This window comes from Somniosus microcephalus, unplaced genomic scaffold, assembly GCF_052327205.1.
Source record: "Somniosus microcephalus isolate GS21.2 unplaced genomic scaffold, FLI_Smic_1.0 unresolved_chr1, whole genome shotgun sequence".
NCBI classification, from domain to species: domain Eukaryota; kingdom Metazoa; phylum Chordata; class Chondrichthyes; order Squaliformes; family Somniosidae; genus Somniosus; species Somniosus microcephalus.
This window is the reverse complement of record NW_028225179.1, coordinates 141,305,582-141,318,986: the sequence shown is the minus strand read 5'-3', so window position 1 is coordinate 141,318,986 and position 13,405 is coordinate 141,305,582. Positions and strand designations below refer to the sequence as shown.

At 43.1% G+C, this 13,405-nt stretch overlaps 2 protein-coding genes across 2 annotated transcripts; both read left to right on the top strand.

The window, feature by feature from the left end:
* Positions 1-2,052: 2,052 nt before the first annotated feature.
* LOC147096056 (histone H2A-like) lies at positions 2,053-2,923 on the top strand. Its single transcript, XM_085975007.1, has one exon. It carries the CDS (start codon positions 2,092-2,094, stop codon positions 2,479-2,481), a length of 390 nt encoding a protein of 129 aa, XP_085831133.1. The 5' UTR covers positions 2,053-2,091; the 3' UTR covers positions 2,482-2,923.
* An 8,642-nt stretch (positions 2,924-11,565) lies between these two features.
* LOC147096055 (histone H4-like) lies at positions 11,566-11,930 on the top strand. The gene has a single exon (XM_085974069.1). The coding sequence runs from the start codon at positions 11,566-11,568 to the stop codon at positions 11,875-11,877; it is 312 nt and encodes a 103-aa protein (XP_085830195.1). The 3' UTR covers positions 11,878-11,930.
* The last annotated feature ends 1,475 nt before the right edge of the window (positions 11,931-13,405 follow it).

Genomic DNA, 13,405 nt, shown 5'->3' with positions numbered 1-13,405 from the left:
ATCTGCTCGGTCACCGTGGGGCCCGTCTTCTTGCGGCGCGGCGGGACCGGCCGCTGATTTTGCTGTTGCTGTTGTGGCTCATTTTGTGGCTGATTTTACTGCGGCTGTTGTTTCTTCTTCTTCGCCGTCTTGTCGGGAGACGTTCGAGTCTGGGGCGGGGTACCGCCACCACCCGAATCTCCCGCCTTCTGGTTGTTGTCAGCTATGCTCAGGGGCTGGTCTGATACCGGGACTGGGGTTGGGTTAAGAGTCGCTCTTTCCTCTCTTTTTCCGTCTCAACCTCGCACCAAACGCGGCTGAAACGAAAGGCGCTGCCAGCCGCAGCGACCGCTTTTATAGAGGGAAGGCGGACGGAGTGGAGTTAGCTCTCTCTCTCCCACCTCTTCCTTTTTTGCGTTTCTCCCTTTTTACTAAATTCCTTGATTCCTGCAACAACCCTCGCCGTTCCAACGCGCCGGCTGCAAATTTGCCTTTTCGCACTTAGGCATCCTTTAAAAACACAGGCCAAGCCACATCAACATGCTCTTTTTTTTGGTCTTTCATCCCTTCCTTTTTGTTGTTGTTGTTGAAAGAAACCAGCAATTTTGAGGCTTGTCGAAAATGAAAAGTTTCCTCCAAAGCAGAGTTGCTCAATGTAAAAGTTTCCGAAAGAAAGACTTATCTTACGATTCGCGTAGCTTTTAAATGCCTTCATATATCTGGCCCCAGTAACACAGGCCAGCCAGAAATTGGGACACACAACTTAAGTTCGCTGAAACCAATTGGCTTGGTTTAATAAACATCTGCGGTAGGGATTTTGATCCTAAGAATGGGATATACAGCCTCCCGGACTGTGGGGCGTAAGCGGGCGATAGCGGATCCGCAGCCCAATTTACATCTCCCAAATTTAATTTCTATTAGAAGTTAAAATAGTAGGACCACACCCAGCTGACCAAAATAAAAATCTTACTCCAATAAACGAAGCGAATTTTATTATAAATATAAACCGAACCTGATGGAAATACCCGCTGATTATTTCCAGCATTTTCTGTTTATATTTCAGATTTCCAGCATCCGCAGTATTTTGGCCGTTTGAAGCAAAATGAATCAATTTGCATTGGCCGGGAGTTTTATTTGGTGCGGATTCACACTCCAATTCTAGGCATATTAAGAACGTTTACTCAAATAAAATAAAATATTTACTCGATATACTTAATTGAATAATCTGCACCTATTTGTAAATGCTGGGAAATAATGGAAACAAGACAACCCATACTGATTTGAAATAAAATATTTACTATATACACTTAATTGAATAATCTGCAACTATTTTGTATTATTAAAAATGGAATACAAGACGCTTACTGAAAATAAATAAAATATCTACTAAACATACTTAATTAAATAATCTGCACCTAATTTTTATATTTTGGAAAATAATGGGATACAAGACGTTTACTGAAATTAAATAAATTATTTACTAGATGCACTTAATTCAATAATCTGAACCTATTTTTAATTTTTTGGAAATAATGGAAAACAAGACAACCCTTACTAATTTTAAAGAAAATATTTACAATATATTCTTAATTGAATAACCTGAAACTATATATATTTTTTAAATGGAATACAAGACGTTTACTGAAAGTCTAAGCTCTTTGCACAAAGTCACAATCCCTCACGCCTACAAGGCAGGGGTCCCAGTCAATTTTTTTTTATATTTAAAATTTTAACATTTTACAGTAAATCACATTTACAGAGCTCAAGTCTCAGCTCTTTGTACAAAGTCACAAGCCCTCATGCCTACAAGGCAGGGGTCCCAGTCAAATTGTTGTTGAAACCAAGTAGCAAGTCAATGGCCATGGTCACAGCTTGTCGTACTGGAGGGCTACAATAATATGCTAATGAAGGCTGGACAAGGCGACGATTCCTATTCGCTGAATCAAGAGTTTGGAATGTTTCTTATTGCCTCGTGAAATTAAGACCAATCACAACAGATTAACCAATCAAAAACTAGGGCATTCCGATCCTTCTAAAGGGTATAAAAGAAGCGGGGAGCGGCGGCGTTCGCCTCATTCAATCATTGAGAGCTGTGAAGTGAAGAGAAGAAAAATGTCGGGCCGCGGTAAAACTGGAGGCAAAGGACGTGCTAAGTCCAAGACCCGCTCCTCCCGAGCCGGTCTGCAGTTCCCGGTCGGCCGCATCCACCGCCTGCTGCGCAAGGGTCACTACTCCGAGCGGGTGGGGGCCGGAGCCCCGGTCTACCTGGCCGCCGTCCTCGAGTACCTGACCGCCGAGATCCTGGAGCTGGCCGGCAACGCAGCCCGCGACAACAAGAAGACCCGCATCATCCCCCGTCACCTGCAACTCGCCATCCGCAGCGACGAGGAGCTCAACAAGCTGTTGGGCGGGGTCACCATAGCCCAGGGCGGGGTCCTGCCCAACATCCAGGCCGTGCTGCTGCCCAAGAAAACCGGCCACCCCAGCAAGGTTTACACCTAAAGGACAAACATTAATAAATCGATTCAACAAACCACAAAGGCACTTTTCAGAGCCACCCACCTCTTTCTAAAGAACTTCTGCCAGATTATCTCTAACTTAGTTTGGGGGCCAAAAAAGTTCCAGGGAAGATTTACTTTAAATCTTGTATCTCGTTGAGTGACATCTGCCAGCGGACTTTTGTTTTGGGAGACTTGTTCCAGATAAAATTATTTGACTGGCTTTTTTCGTTCTATACTTTATTAATAAAAATGTGTTGAGAAAATAATTTTACTGGGGTGTGGATGTAACTCATGTTTCCAATGTATATAAATCGGCTGTATATTGAAAATCTGAATTCACGGCCAACAGTAAAAACGTCACATTTAACTGGTGTGAACTGCAAGGGACCGACTGACACTCGGCTTTGTAATCAAAAAAATATTAAAAGATTTTGTTCCTTCAACGAGGAGTTGTTTCAGTTCTTTAAGGCGGCGGCGGGGGGGGGTAATTAATTTGTGAATTTTTGACCAAACGATACGTTTTTTTTTCGCGTTAAACTGAAAGAACTTGAGAAATTTGAACAGAAATACTGTATTGTTTTTTATTCATGGGACATCAAGGCAGCATTTGATCGAGTGTGGCATCAAGGAGCCCTAGCAAAACTGAAGTCAATGGGAATCAAGGGGAAAACTCTCCATTGGTTGGAATCATACCTAGCACAAAGGAAGTTGGCTGTGGTTGTTGGAGGTCATTCATCTCAATCACATGACATCACTGCAGGAGTTCCTCAGGGCAGTGTCCTAGGCCCAACCATCTTCAGCTGTTTCATCAATGACCTTCCCTCCATCATAAGGTCAGAAGTGGGGATGCTCGCTGATGATTGCACACTGTTCAGCACCATTCGAGACTCGTCAGATACTGACGCAGTCCGTGTCCATATGCAGCAAGAGCTGTACAACATTCAGACTTGGGCTGACAAGTGGCAAGTAACATTCGCACCACACAAGTGCCAGGCAATGACCATCTCCAACAAGCGGGACTCTAACCATCTCCCCTTGACATTCAATGGCATTACCATCGCTGAATCCCCCACAATCAACATCCTGGGGGTTACCATTGATCAGAAGCTGAACTGGACCAGCCATATAAATACTGTGGCTACAAGAGCAGGCCAGAGGCTGGGAATTCTGTGGCGAGTGTCTCACCTCCTGACTCCCCAAAGCCTTTCCACCATCTACAAGGCACAAGTCAGGAGTGTGATGGAATACTCTCCACTTGCCTGGATAAGTGCAGCTCCAACAACACTCAAGAAGCTCGACACCATTCAGGATAAAGCAGCTCGCTTGATTGGCACTCCATCCACCACCTTCAACATTCACTCCCTCCACCACCGGCGCACTGTGGCTGCAGTGTGTACCATCTACAAGATGCACTGCAGCAACTCGCCAAAGCTCCTTCAACAGCACCTTCCAAACCCACGACCTCTACCACTTAGAAGGACAAGGGCAGCAGACGCATGGGAACATCACCACCTACAAGTTCCCCTCCAAGCCACACACCATCCTGACTTGGACCTGTATCGCCGTTCCTTCACTGTCGCTGGGCCAAAATCCTGGAACCCCCTTCCTAACAGCATTGTGGGTGTACCTACACCATATGGAATGCAGCGGTTCTAGAAGGCGGCTCACCACCATCTTCGCAAGGGCAATTAGGGATGGGCACTAAATGCAGGCCTAGCCAGCGACGCCCACATCCCATCAATGAATAAAAAAAAACACAAGGTTTGCAGTGAGCGCGGTGTCGCTGAAGCTCTTCCCTCCCTGCGGCCCGGACTCTGGCCAAAAACCACCGGCCGATGTGCCAAAGGTTGGGGGGATGGTGAGGAATTGACGGCTCTGTGACACCGAGAGAGGAAATCAATCAATAAATAAACACAGGAAGGAAACCAAGATTGCAACCAGCAATGTTAAAAGAAAAGAAAGATCTTTACACACAGCGCCTTTTCACCACCTCAGGACATCCCAAAGCACGTTACAGCCAATAAAGTGCTAATTTTGAAGTGTTGTAATGTAGGAAACGTGGCAGCCAATTTGCGCACAGCAAGCTCCCACAGACAATGTGATAATGACCAGATCATCTGTTTTTTTAGTGATGTTGGTTGGTTGAGGGATAAATATTGGCCCAGGACACTGAGGAGAACTCGCCTGCTCTTCTTTGAAATAGTGCCATAGGATCTTTTACGTCCACCCGGGAGAGCAGACAGGACCTCAGTTTAATGTCTCGCCTGAAAAACGCCACCTCTGACAGGGCAGGGAGTGTCAGCCCGGATTTTGGTGCTCAAGTCCCTGGAGTGGGTTTTTAACCCACAACCTTCTGACTCAGAGGCAAGTGTGAATGTCAACGGAGCCACCAGCTGACACAGAGGTTAATGGCTGAGTTTATTAAAGTCTTCCCATGGATTTCCCTCAGAAAAAAAAGAGGCAGTTTACCATATATGAGATTGTATAAATATCTCGTGGGCTCCGATTCCCAGCTTCACTTTTAATAAAGGCAAGATATCCCCTTAGAACCGTGAGATATTCTGTATGTAATGGTTTGCTGTCTCTTAAAGTCTGTTAATCTAAAATATAAGGGTCTATTGTTGGCAAATTTATCCTATCTTGAGTTACACGATTATAAAGAAGATATCAGGATGATTGAAGGATATTCGGGTATCTGACGGTTTAAAACCGTTAGCTCGTACTGATAGATTTGAAAATTCAAATCTCGCCGCCGAACCCAACGGTCATTGTGACGTTTTAAATGAATCGCTGTCGTTTGCATAAAATGCTTCAGAGCCCACTCAGCGACGACCAATCAAAAGATGGCGTTTGGAAGGATGAGCTGGGCTCAGCCACAACCAATGAGAAGGTGGCGTTTCGACCAATGGAGGAGAATCAGCGACAACCAATGAACACGACGCGACACCAGGGAGCGGGTGATAAAGGCGGGAAAGGGGGCGGGACCACAGAAGGTCAACAGACTTCACAGTTTAACAGAAACACAAAATGTATCCCTATTGACGAGGAAGCAAACTGGAACAATTTACAAATAGGATAAAGGGGTTCAAACTACCTTAAATATAAGATAATCACTCATAAATCCGATAAGGAATTCAGGAGAAACCTATTTACCCAGATATTTTTAAAAAATGCAAGGGATTGAGCGATCAAAGATTGAGCAAATTTTTCATCAATGGATGTTTGATCACACAAGTCCTCTGACCATATTCGAGTATCTGGAACCAGCTCTTTGCTGCCCAGCGTTCCAGAGCCGTTAATTTCCGTTTATTTTTAAATCTGGGGAGAGTTCGAATTCTCCGGCCGGATTCCAGCGCGAGGTGCCATTCATTGCCTGCACCATCGTCAATTTTAATACTGCATTATTTGCAAACCACCCCAGTTAAAGTGCATTTTGTGCTGTTGCACATTTCACCCAGATACCAGGCCAGGCTGACTGAGGAAACTCCTAAACTGATAAGAGGGCTTTAACACACCCGTATAAGAGAATTGCAATAACACCTATTGTTATAATGATAGCCTGATGGTTTTTGTTAAATATATATTTATATATTGGAACATCAACGAAGAGAAATCAAACATTGGTTTTAACGGGCAAACACTTGGCACTTTCAATCATTCCCCAAACAAACACTGTACTGAAGCACTTAATCATCCACATATCTCACAGCGCAGAAGGTGGCCATTCGGCCCATCATGCCTGTGCCGGCTCTTTGGTCGATCGATCCAGTTAGTCCCACTCCCCCTGCTCTTTTCCCACAGCCCTGCAAATTTTTCCCCTTCAAGTATTTATCCATTTCCCTTTTTGAAAGTTATTATTGAATCTGCCTTTCAGGCAGTGCATTCCAAATCATTACAACTCGCTGCGAAAATAATTTTTTCCTCACGTCGCCTCTGGTTCTGTCGCCAATTACCTTAAAATATTTGAATATTTAAGTTAGGTGGAACACACACGCACGCATACACTGGCACTTCCTTGTAACTCCATTCTCAGTAGCTTGAGTAATTTTATAAATAAATAAGAGTTCATTTACTGCATCCACATCTGCTTTGCTTTATATAATTGAATGACGCACTGTAGCTGGACTTGTGTTGCTGAGAAACCCTCACACATTATTGCTTAAATCACATTCTTGCTCTATTATATGTATATACAGGTTTGCACACACTAGAGTAAAGCATCTTTTATGAGTCACACATTGCGCTTATGCACAAATTTTAAGTTTTCCTATACTTCTTTCTGTGTAACCTCATGATGCAAACTTATTCCACAGTTTTGAAATCGCAAGGAAGAATTACATAGAATTTACAACACAGGAACAGGCCATTCGGCCCAACTGGGCCGTGCCAGTGTTTATGCTCTACAGTAACCAAAATACTATCATACTTTAGTTTATGTTAGAATACGTATAATGTAGCACCAATGTACAGGGTGGAGGTAGCAAATTAATTCATACCCTGAGTTAAACGGTAGAAAGGTCTGTATTTATTGTATTTATCCAGCTAAACTCTAAAGACAAGTACTGAGGTGATGGGAAATTAAACTGCGAAGCCAGCTGCAGAGTCTGGCTCGTGGGAAGATTGGGGAGGCAGGATAGCATGCATACAAGATAACATACATAAGAATTGAGTAACAAGGCGGCCTTCGCTTGTTTGTGAAGCTACAACATGGTTGTCTAAAAGAAAAAGTGGCTTACATCAAAGTCTGGTGGAACTAATTACAAATATGCTTGCCTTGCAGAAGTAACATGAGCAGGGTTCAAGGCCAGAATCTGTGCTTTGCAGAGATGGTTCGGGCCAGTAGGCCGATTGAACAAGAACTGTTATCTTATGAAAACATGTTACTGAGCCGGACCTTCTGGCAGACACAATGGACGACTGTGGCTCCAGGCTACAAATAGATAAGAAGGCCACAGTGATAGAGGAGTTGGAATAAGTCAAACAAGCAAAAAACATGATTAACTGCGGAATATGGGGAGAAGTGTAAAAATGTCACGCGGTAGATGCAATGGATATAATGGAATACTAGAGACTATGATTGATAGATTTGTACCCGCCCCTAGGGCAGGATGTGACTGATAAGATTATGCATAAGAAGGTAACTCACTAAACTTTCAGTGGAGTCGGATCCAAGAGCGGTCTCGGAAGGTTCTCCCCAGGCCTGTGAATAAAGTCCGTTTTGAACCTCCGATCGAAGTCTGTCATCTGTACTATAGCTAAGCGTCGACCTTGTATATCACTTCGTCCGCTTGTAGCTTACATCATGCTCCACACAAGCCTCCTCCCACCCTACTTCATCTCACCCTATCAGAACATCTTTCTATTCTTTTCTCCCCCATGTACTTATCGAGCTTCCTTTTAAATGAATCTCTGCAATACACCTCCCCCACTCCCTGTGGTAGTGAGTTCCACATTCTCACCACTCTCTGGGTAAAGACGTTTCTCCTGAATTCCTTACTGGATTTATAGGTGACTGTGTTATATTTATGTTCCTTAGTTTTGGCCTCATTAAACATATCAATGATTTGGAATAGAAAATATAACTACAACACTGAGAATGCAAAGAAGCTGGAGGCCACATAGAAAGCTAAGATATACCATTAAAGGAAATAGAGGTGTAATAACCATACTTGGTTCAATAAAGTAGAGAAAGGCAGGAGATTTGAGGTGAAAGATGAAATGCCTAACAGGTGGCAAGATATGTGTTTTGTATCTTTTTTGAAGACTGTGAGAAATGTGGTATAAGATATTCATCAGATGTGTTCAAGCCTCGGATGGACTTAGGTTTTCTAGAGTTAAGAGGTCGTTCAGGCAAAGAACTGCTTGGCTCAAATAAAGAAGTCAAGCTTCTTATTTTCGTTAGGTAAGGGTATTAAGGGATACAGAAACAAGGTGGGTAGATTGAGTTAAGATACAGATCAGCCATGATCTCATTGAATTGCGGAACAGGCTTGAGGGGCTGAATGGCTTCCTCCTATTCCTATGTTCTTGGAGCCAACTTTAGCTAAAAGATATGGGATTTCTATAATAGATCAGGGGGCACAATGAGGTCAAGAATAACAAATGAATCAGTAAAGTGCAGAGTCCCACTGCTGAGTAATATATGTAACAAAATTACGAGTAAAATAAAAAAAGAAAGAATTGCTTTTATTGAGCGCCTTTCACAACCACGGGATATCCCAAAGCACTTTACAGCCAATAAAATGCATTTTGAAGTGTAGTCACTGTTGTAATGTGGGGAAAGCGGCAGCCAATTTGTGCACAGCAAGCTCCCTCAAACAGCAATGTGATAATGACCAGATAATCTGTTTTAGTGATGTTGATTGAGGGATAAATATTGGCCAGGACACCGGGGATAACTCTCCTGCTCTTCTATTGAAATGGGTGTTGTGGGATCTTTTACATCCACCCGAGAGCACAGACGGTGGCCTCGGTTTAACATCTCATCCAAAAGGCGGCACCTCCGACAGTGCAGCGCTCCCTCAGTACCACACTGGAGTATCAGCCTAGATTTATGTGCTCAAGTTTCTGGTGTGGGATTGGAAGCCGACAACCATTTTGACTCAGATGTGAGTGTGCCACCCATTGAGCCACAGCTGATACCTTCAATGGCTCTTTCAAAATCATACTGACAATTATGGACTAGCCTGGTACTTTCAGGTTGCTGGATGATTTGACAGTTAACAGCTTTTATCTTTAGAAAGTAGATGTAAGAGCAATAGGATGATTGTTGGAATGGCTGAGAGAATCACCCATCTTAGGAATGGAGTGAATACAAGAAGGAGAGATGGACACATTACTGTCTTATATTCTGATTTCACTTTCTGTTTTTGAAATGATTAGGGTGCATTCCATCAAAAATATTATGTTCAATTGAAAAGAAAAGGAATAAAGAACTTGCATTTATATAGCGCATTTCAGAACCTCAGGCTTTACAACCAATGAAGTGTAGTCACTGTTGCAATGTAGGAAACACAGCCGACAATTTGTGTACAGCAAGCTCCCACAAACAGCAATGTGATACTAGCCAGATAATCTGTTTTGAATGATGTTGGGTGAGTGATAAATATTGGCCAGGACATTGGGGACAAATCCCCTGCTCTTTCCAGAATAGTGCCATGGGATTGTGGCTTCAATGTAGCGTCTCATTCAAAAGACGGCACCTCGGACAGTGCTGCGCTCCCTCAGTACTGTGTTCAAGTCCCTGGAGTGCAGCATGAACCCACAACCTACCCACTCAACCATGATGTGATGATGTAAGGCCACTTGAAAGTAAAAGATGTATTGATATTCTTCCATAGCAGCATTATAATCAGATTACGCATAAGGGTAAGTATAAGACTGCGATGGTTCATGTGGCTAATAATGCTTTTATTGTCTCAGGAATGTGGATGCAGTTGGATCCAGTTAAATGTAGTTCTGCTCCCAAGTTTCCAATTCAGCTGTGACTAGGTGAGTTTCAAAGTTCATCCAAGGTTACTTACCAATGGTATCAGATTCACTGTTAAATCAATGCTGCATTTACATTGGATGTATTAATCTGAGAATGGTAGCTGTGGTTCGGCTTCCAGCCAAGCATTGCTCAGCTCTGGCTTGGATGCAAGTATGGCTGATTTAGAAAGAAAAAAGAAAGAAAGACTTGCATTTATATAGCGCCTTTCAAAACCACCGGATGTCTCAAAGCGCGTTACAGTCAATGAAGCACTTTTTTGAAGTGGAGTCACTGTTCTAATGTGGGAAATTTGCGCACAGCAAGGTCCCACGAACAGCAATGTGATAATGACCAGATAATCTGTTTTTGTTATGTTCATTGAGGGCTAAATATTGGCCTGGACACCGGGAATAACTCTCTTAATCTTCTTCGAAATAGTGCCATGGGATCTTTTACGTCCACCTGAGAGAGCAGTTGGGGCCTCGGTTTAACATCTAATCCAAAAGATGGCACCTCCGACAATGCGGCACTCCCTCAGTACCACACTGGAGTGTCAGCCTAGCTTTAGGACAGAGATCTGTGCATGTCTAGACACAGATGGGCAGAACAGTATCCCAAAAATTAGAAATGTAAAAAATTGGGAGAGGACAAAATCTCTGCTCTCCAAACATCTAAATTGAGCCAGATATGTTTAGAAAAGTATGCAAAGCATCCAATAGAGCCCACAGTACATTACAAGCCAGCTTTGATGCTGCGCTGGATTTGCAGTCCATGCAATGTTAAGTCAAAGCAAGTTAAGATCCCCCTCCAGGCAGTCCGAGTCTGCTTTCCTCTGGAGTCAGGTCCTGATTACCTCTTTTGAATGAAGCATTGAGCCAAGGCCCAGTCTCTGTAAACGTAAAAGATCCCATGGCATTATTTGGAAGAAGAGCAACCCCTAACTATCATCATCAAAGACAGGTTAAGTGTTCATTTATTTCATTGCTGTCTGTGGGAGCCTGCTGTGGGCGAATTGGTTGCTAAAATTGCAACAGTCCAAAAGTACTTCAGCGTCTATGAAGCCTCTGGGACATCCCAGGGTCATGAAAGGTGCTATATAAAAGCAAACCCTTTCTTTACACCAGTTTAGCAAAGCGATTTCAGATAAATTTGTGGTGTAAATTCAGTGGTTTAGTATCATGGGGAGATTTTTGCAGTGAGTTTGGTCCCAGTGTTAGTGCAATTCAATCGAAATTAAATTAATTTTAATAGATAAAATAAATATAATTGGTTCCCAAGAATGATTCGTTTTTCTCCCATGTAATTGAAGGCTACTTGAAATAACTTATGATAGTTCAACAGAAACGAATTTTTGGTTTAATTAATTCATAAATTAATTGCAGAAAGAACATATAAGCACAAACGAACATGTTTCCCTTTTTCGTACCCAGTTTTGCCTTACATTTTAATTTACATTCGGATAGGTTGGTTTGAAATGGATGGGTGGTGGAAAGGAAGTCACATGGTGAACGCCGGCCACGCCCCTTCCGCGGTTCTTCACCCAGGTCCGCTCACACTCTATATAAATGGGCAGCGGACGGGTGTGTTTGGTTATTTGAGCAGTGACTTTAAATCATGTTAGGCAGAGGGATGGGTGGTAAGGGACTGGGCAAAGGCGGAGCCAAGCGGCACCGTAAAGTGCTCCGCGATAACATCCAGGGTATAACTAAACCAGCTATTCGTCGCCTGGTTCGCCGTGGGGGTGTCAAACGAATTTCAGGTTTAATTTATGAGGAGGTCCGCGGAGTTTTGAAGGTCTTTCTCGAGAATGTCACCAGGGACTCGGTCACCTACACGGAACACGCCAAGCGCAAGACGGTGACGGCCATGGACGTGGTGTACGCGCTGAAACGCCAGGGACGCACCCTCTATGGGTTCGGTGGTTGAAGATAGTTGAGAAATAAACGTGATTTACAAACCAAAGGTTCTTTTAAGAGCCACCAAAATATTTGAAAGGTGTCTAACTAGTTATTTACGAGTAGGATGCGATACAAAATGTAGTATCGTAACATTTGGAAAAGCCCATTGTGGGTGGCTTTGAGAAGTTTGATTTCTTTAGATTTACTTTCAATGAGTTTTCACTCATTAACGTTAATGGGCAGAAAAACCCCAGCTGGCCTGAAGCAGGTTTTAACTGGTTCTCTTCCTGCAGTATCAGCACCACCACATCGTCTCCAGCAACGTCAAGGGCTGCAGGGTTACACTTGAGTGTAATCTGATAAAATTGTACCAAAGCTTTGACACTAGAGTCATGATCGGAGATGTGTTTGTCTTCTGCAGGTCTTTAATTAATTAGATTATTTCAACGTTTTTTTTTAAATAAGGACCTCTCGTGAGAACGCAGAAGGTCCCATGGCCCCGTTCGACAAAGAGCAGTTTTCTGGTGTCCTGGCAAACTCGATTCTTCAAACAGCACTTTCAAAACCCGATTAACTACTACATTATCTCATTGTTGTCAGTGAGTCCTTTGATGTGACGTTGGCTGCTGTGTTTACAAGACTGCATTTCAAAATAGGCACTTTGGGACATCCTGAGAAAGTGAAAGGTGTGTGTATAACAACTCGCATTTACATAACCAAAAGCAAAATCTGAAATAAAAACAGAAAATGCTGGAAATAATCAGTAGATCAGGCAGCATCTGTAGAGAGAAACAGTTAACATTTCAGATCGGTGACCCTTCATAAGAACTGGAAAAAGTTAGAGATATAACAGGATTTTAAGCAAGTGTGGGGCAGGGAAGGAGGGGAGGAAAGAGGCAAAGGGAAAGTTTGTGATAGGCTGGAAGGCAAGAGAGATTAAAAGACAAAAGGGGATGGTAATGGGACAAGTTAAGAAACAAAAGATGAGTCTAGATGAGGTGTAAATGGCAATGGCAGAATCATCAACAGCTGTCATGTGAGAATTATTTTAAACACTTTACAGCCTTCTGGTGTCTACACTGAGTTCAACAATTTCTGACCATAACCTCTGCCCCTATTTTTCACATGGCAGCTGTCGATCATTCTGCCATTGCCATTCTCACCTCATCTAGAGTCATCTTTGGTTCCTTTACTTGTCCCATTACCATCTCCTTTTGTCTTGCACCATCACATCTTTTGTCATTTAATCTCTCCTACTTTCCATCCTATCACAGACCTTCCCTTTTGTTATTTCCTCCCTTAAAAATCTGTTTAGTGATGTTGATTGAGGGATAAATATTGGCCCAGGACACTGGGGAGAACTCCCCCTGCTCTTCTTGGAAATAGTGCCATGTGATCTTTTACATCCACCTGAGAAAGCAGACAGGGCCTCACTTTAATGTCTTATCTGAAAGACAACACCTCTGACAGTGCAGCACTCCCTCAGTACTGCATTGGAGCATCAGCCTAGATTTAATGTGTTCAAGTTTCTGGAGTGGGACTTGAATCACAACCTT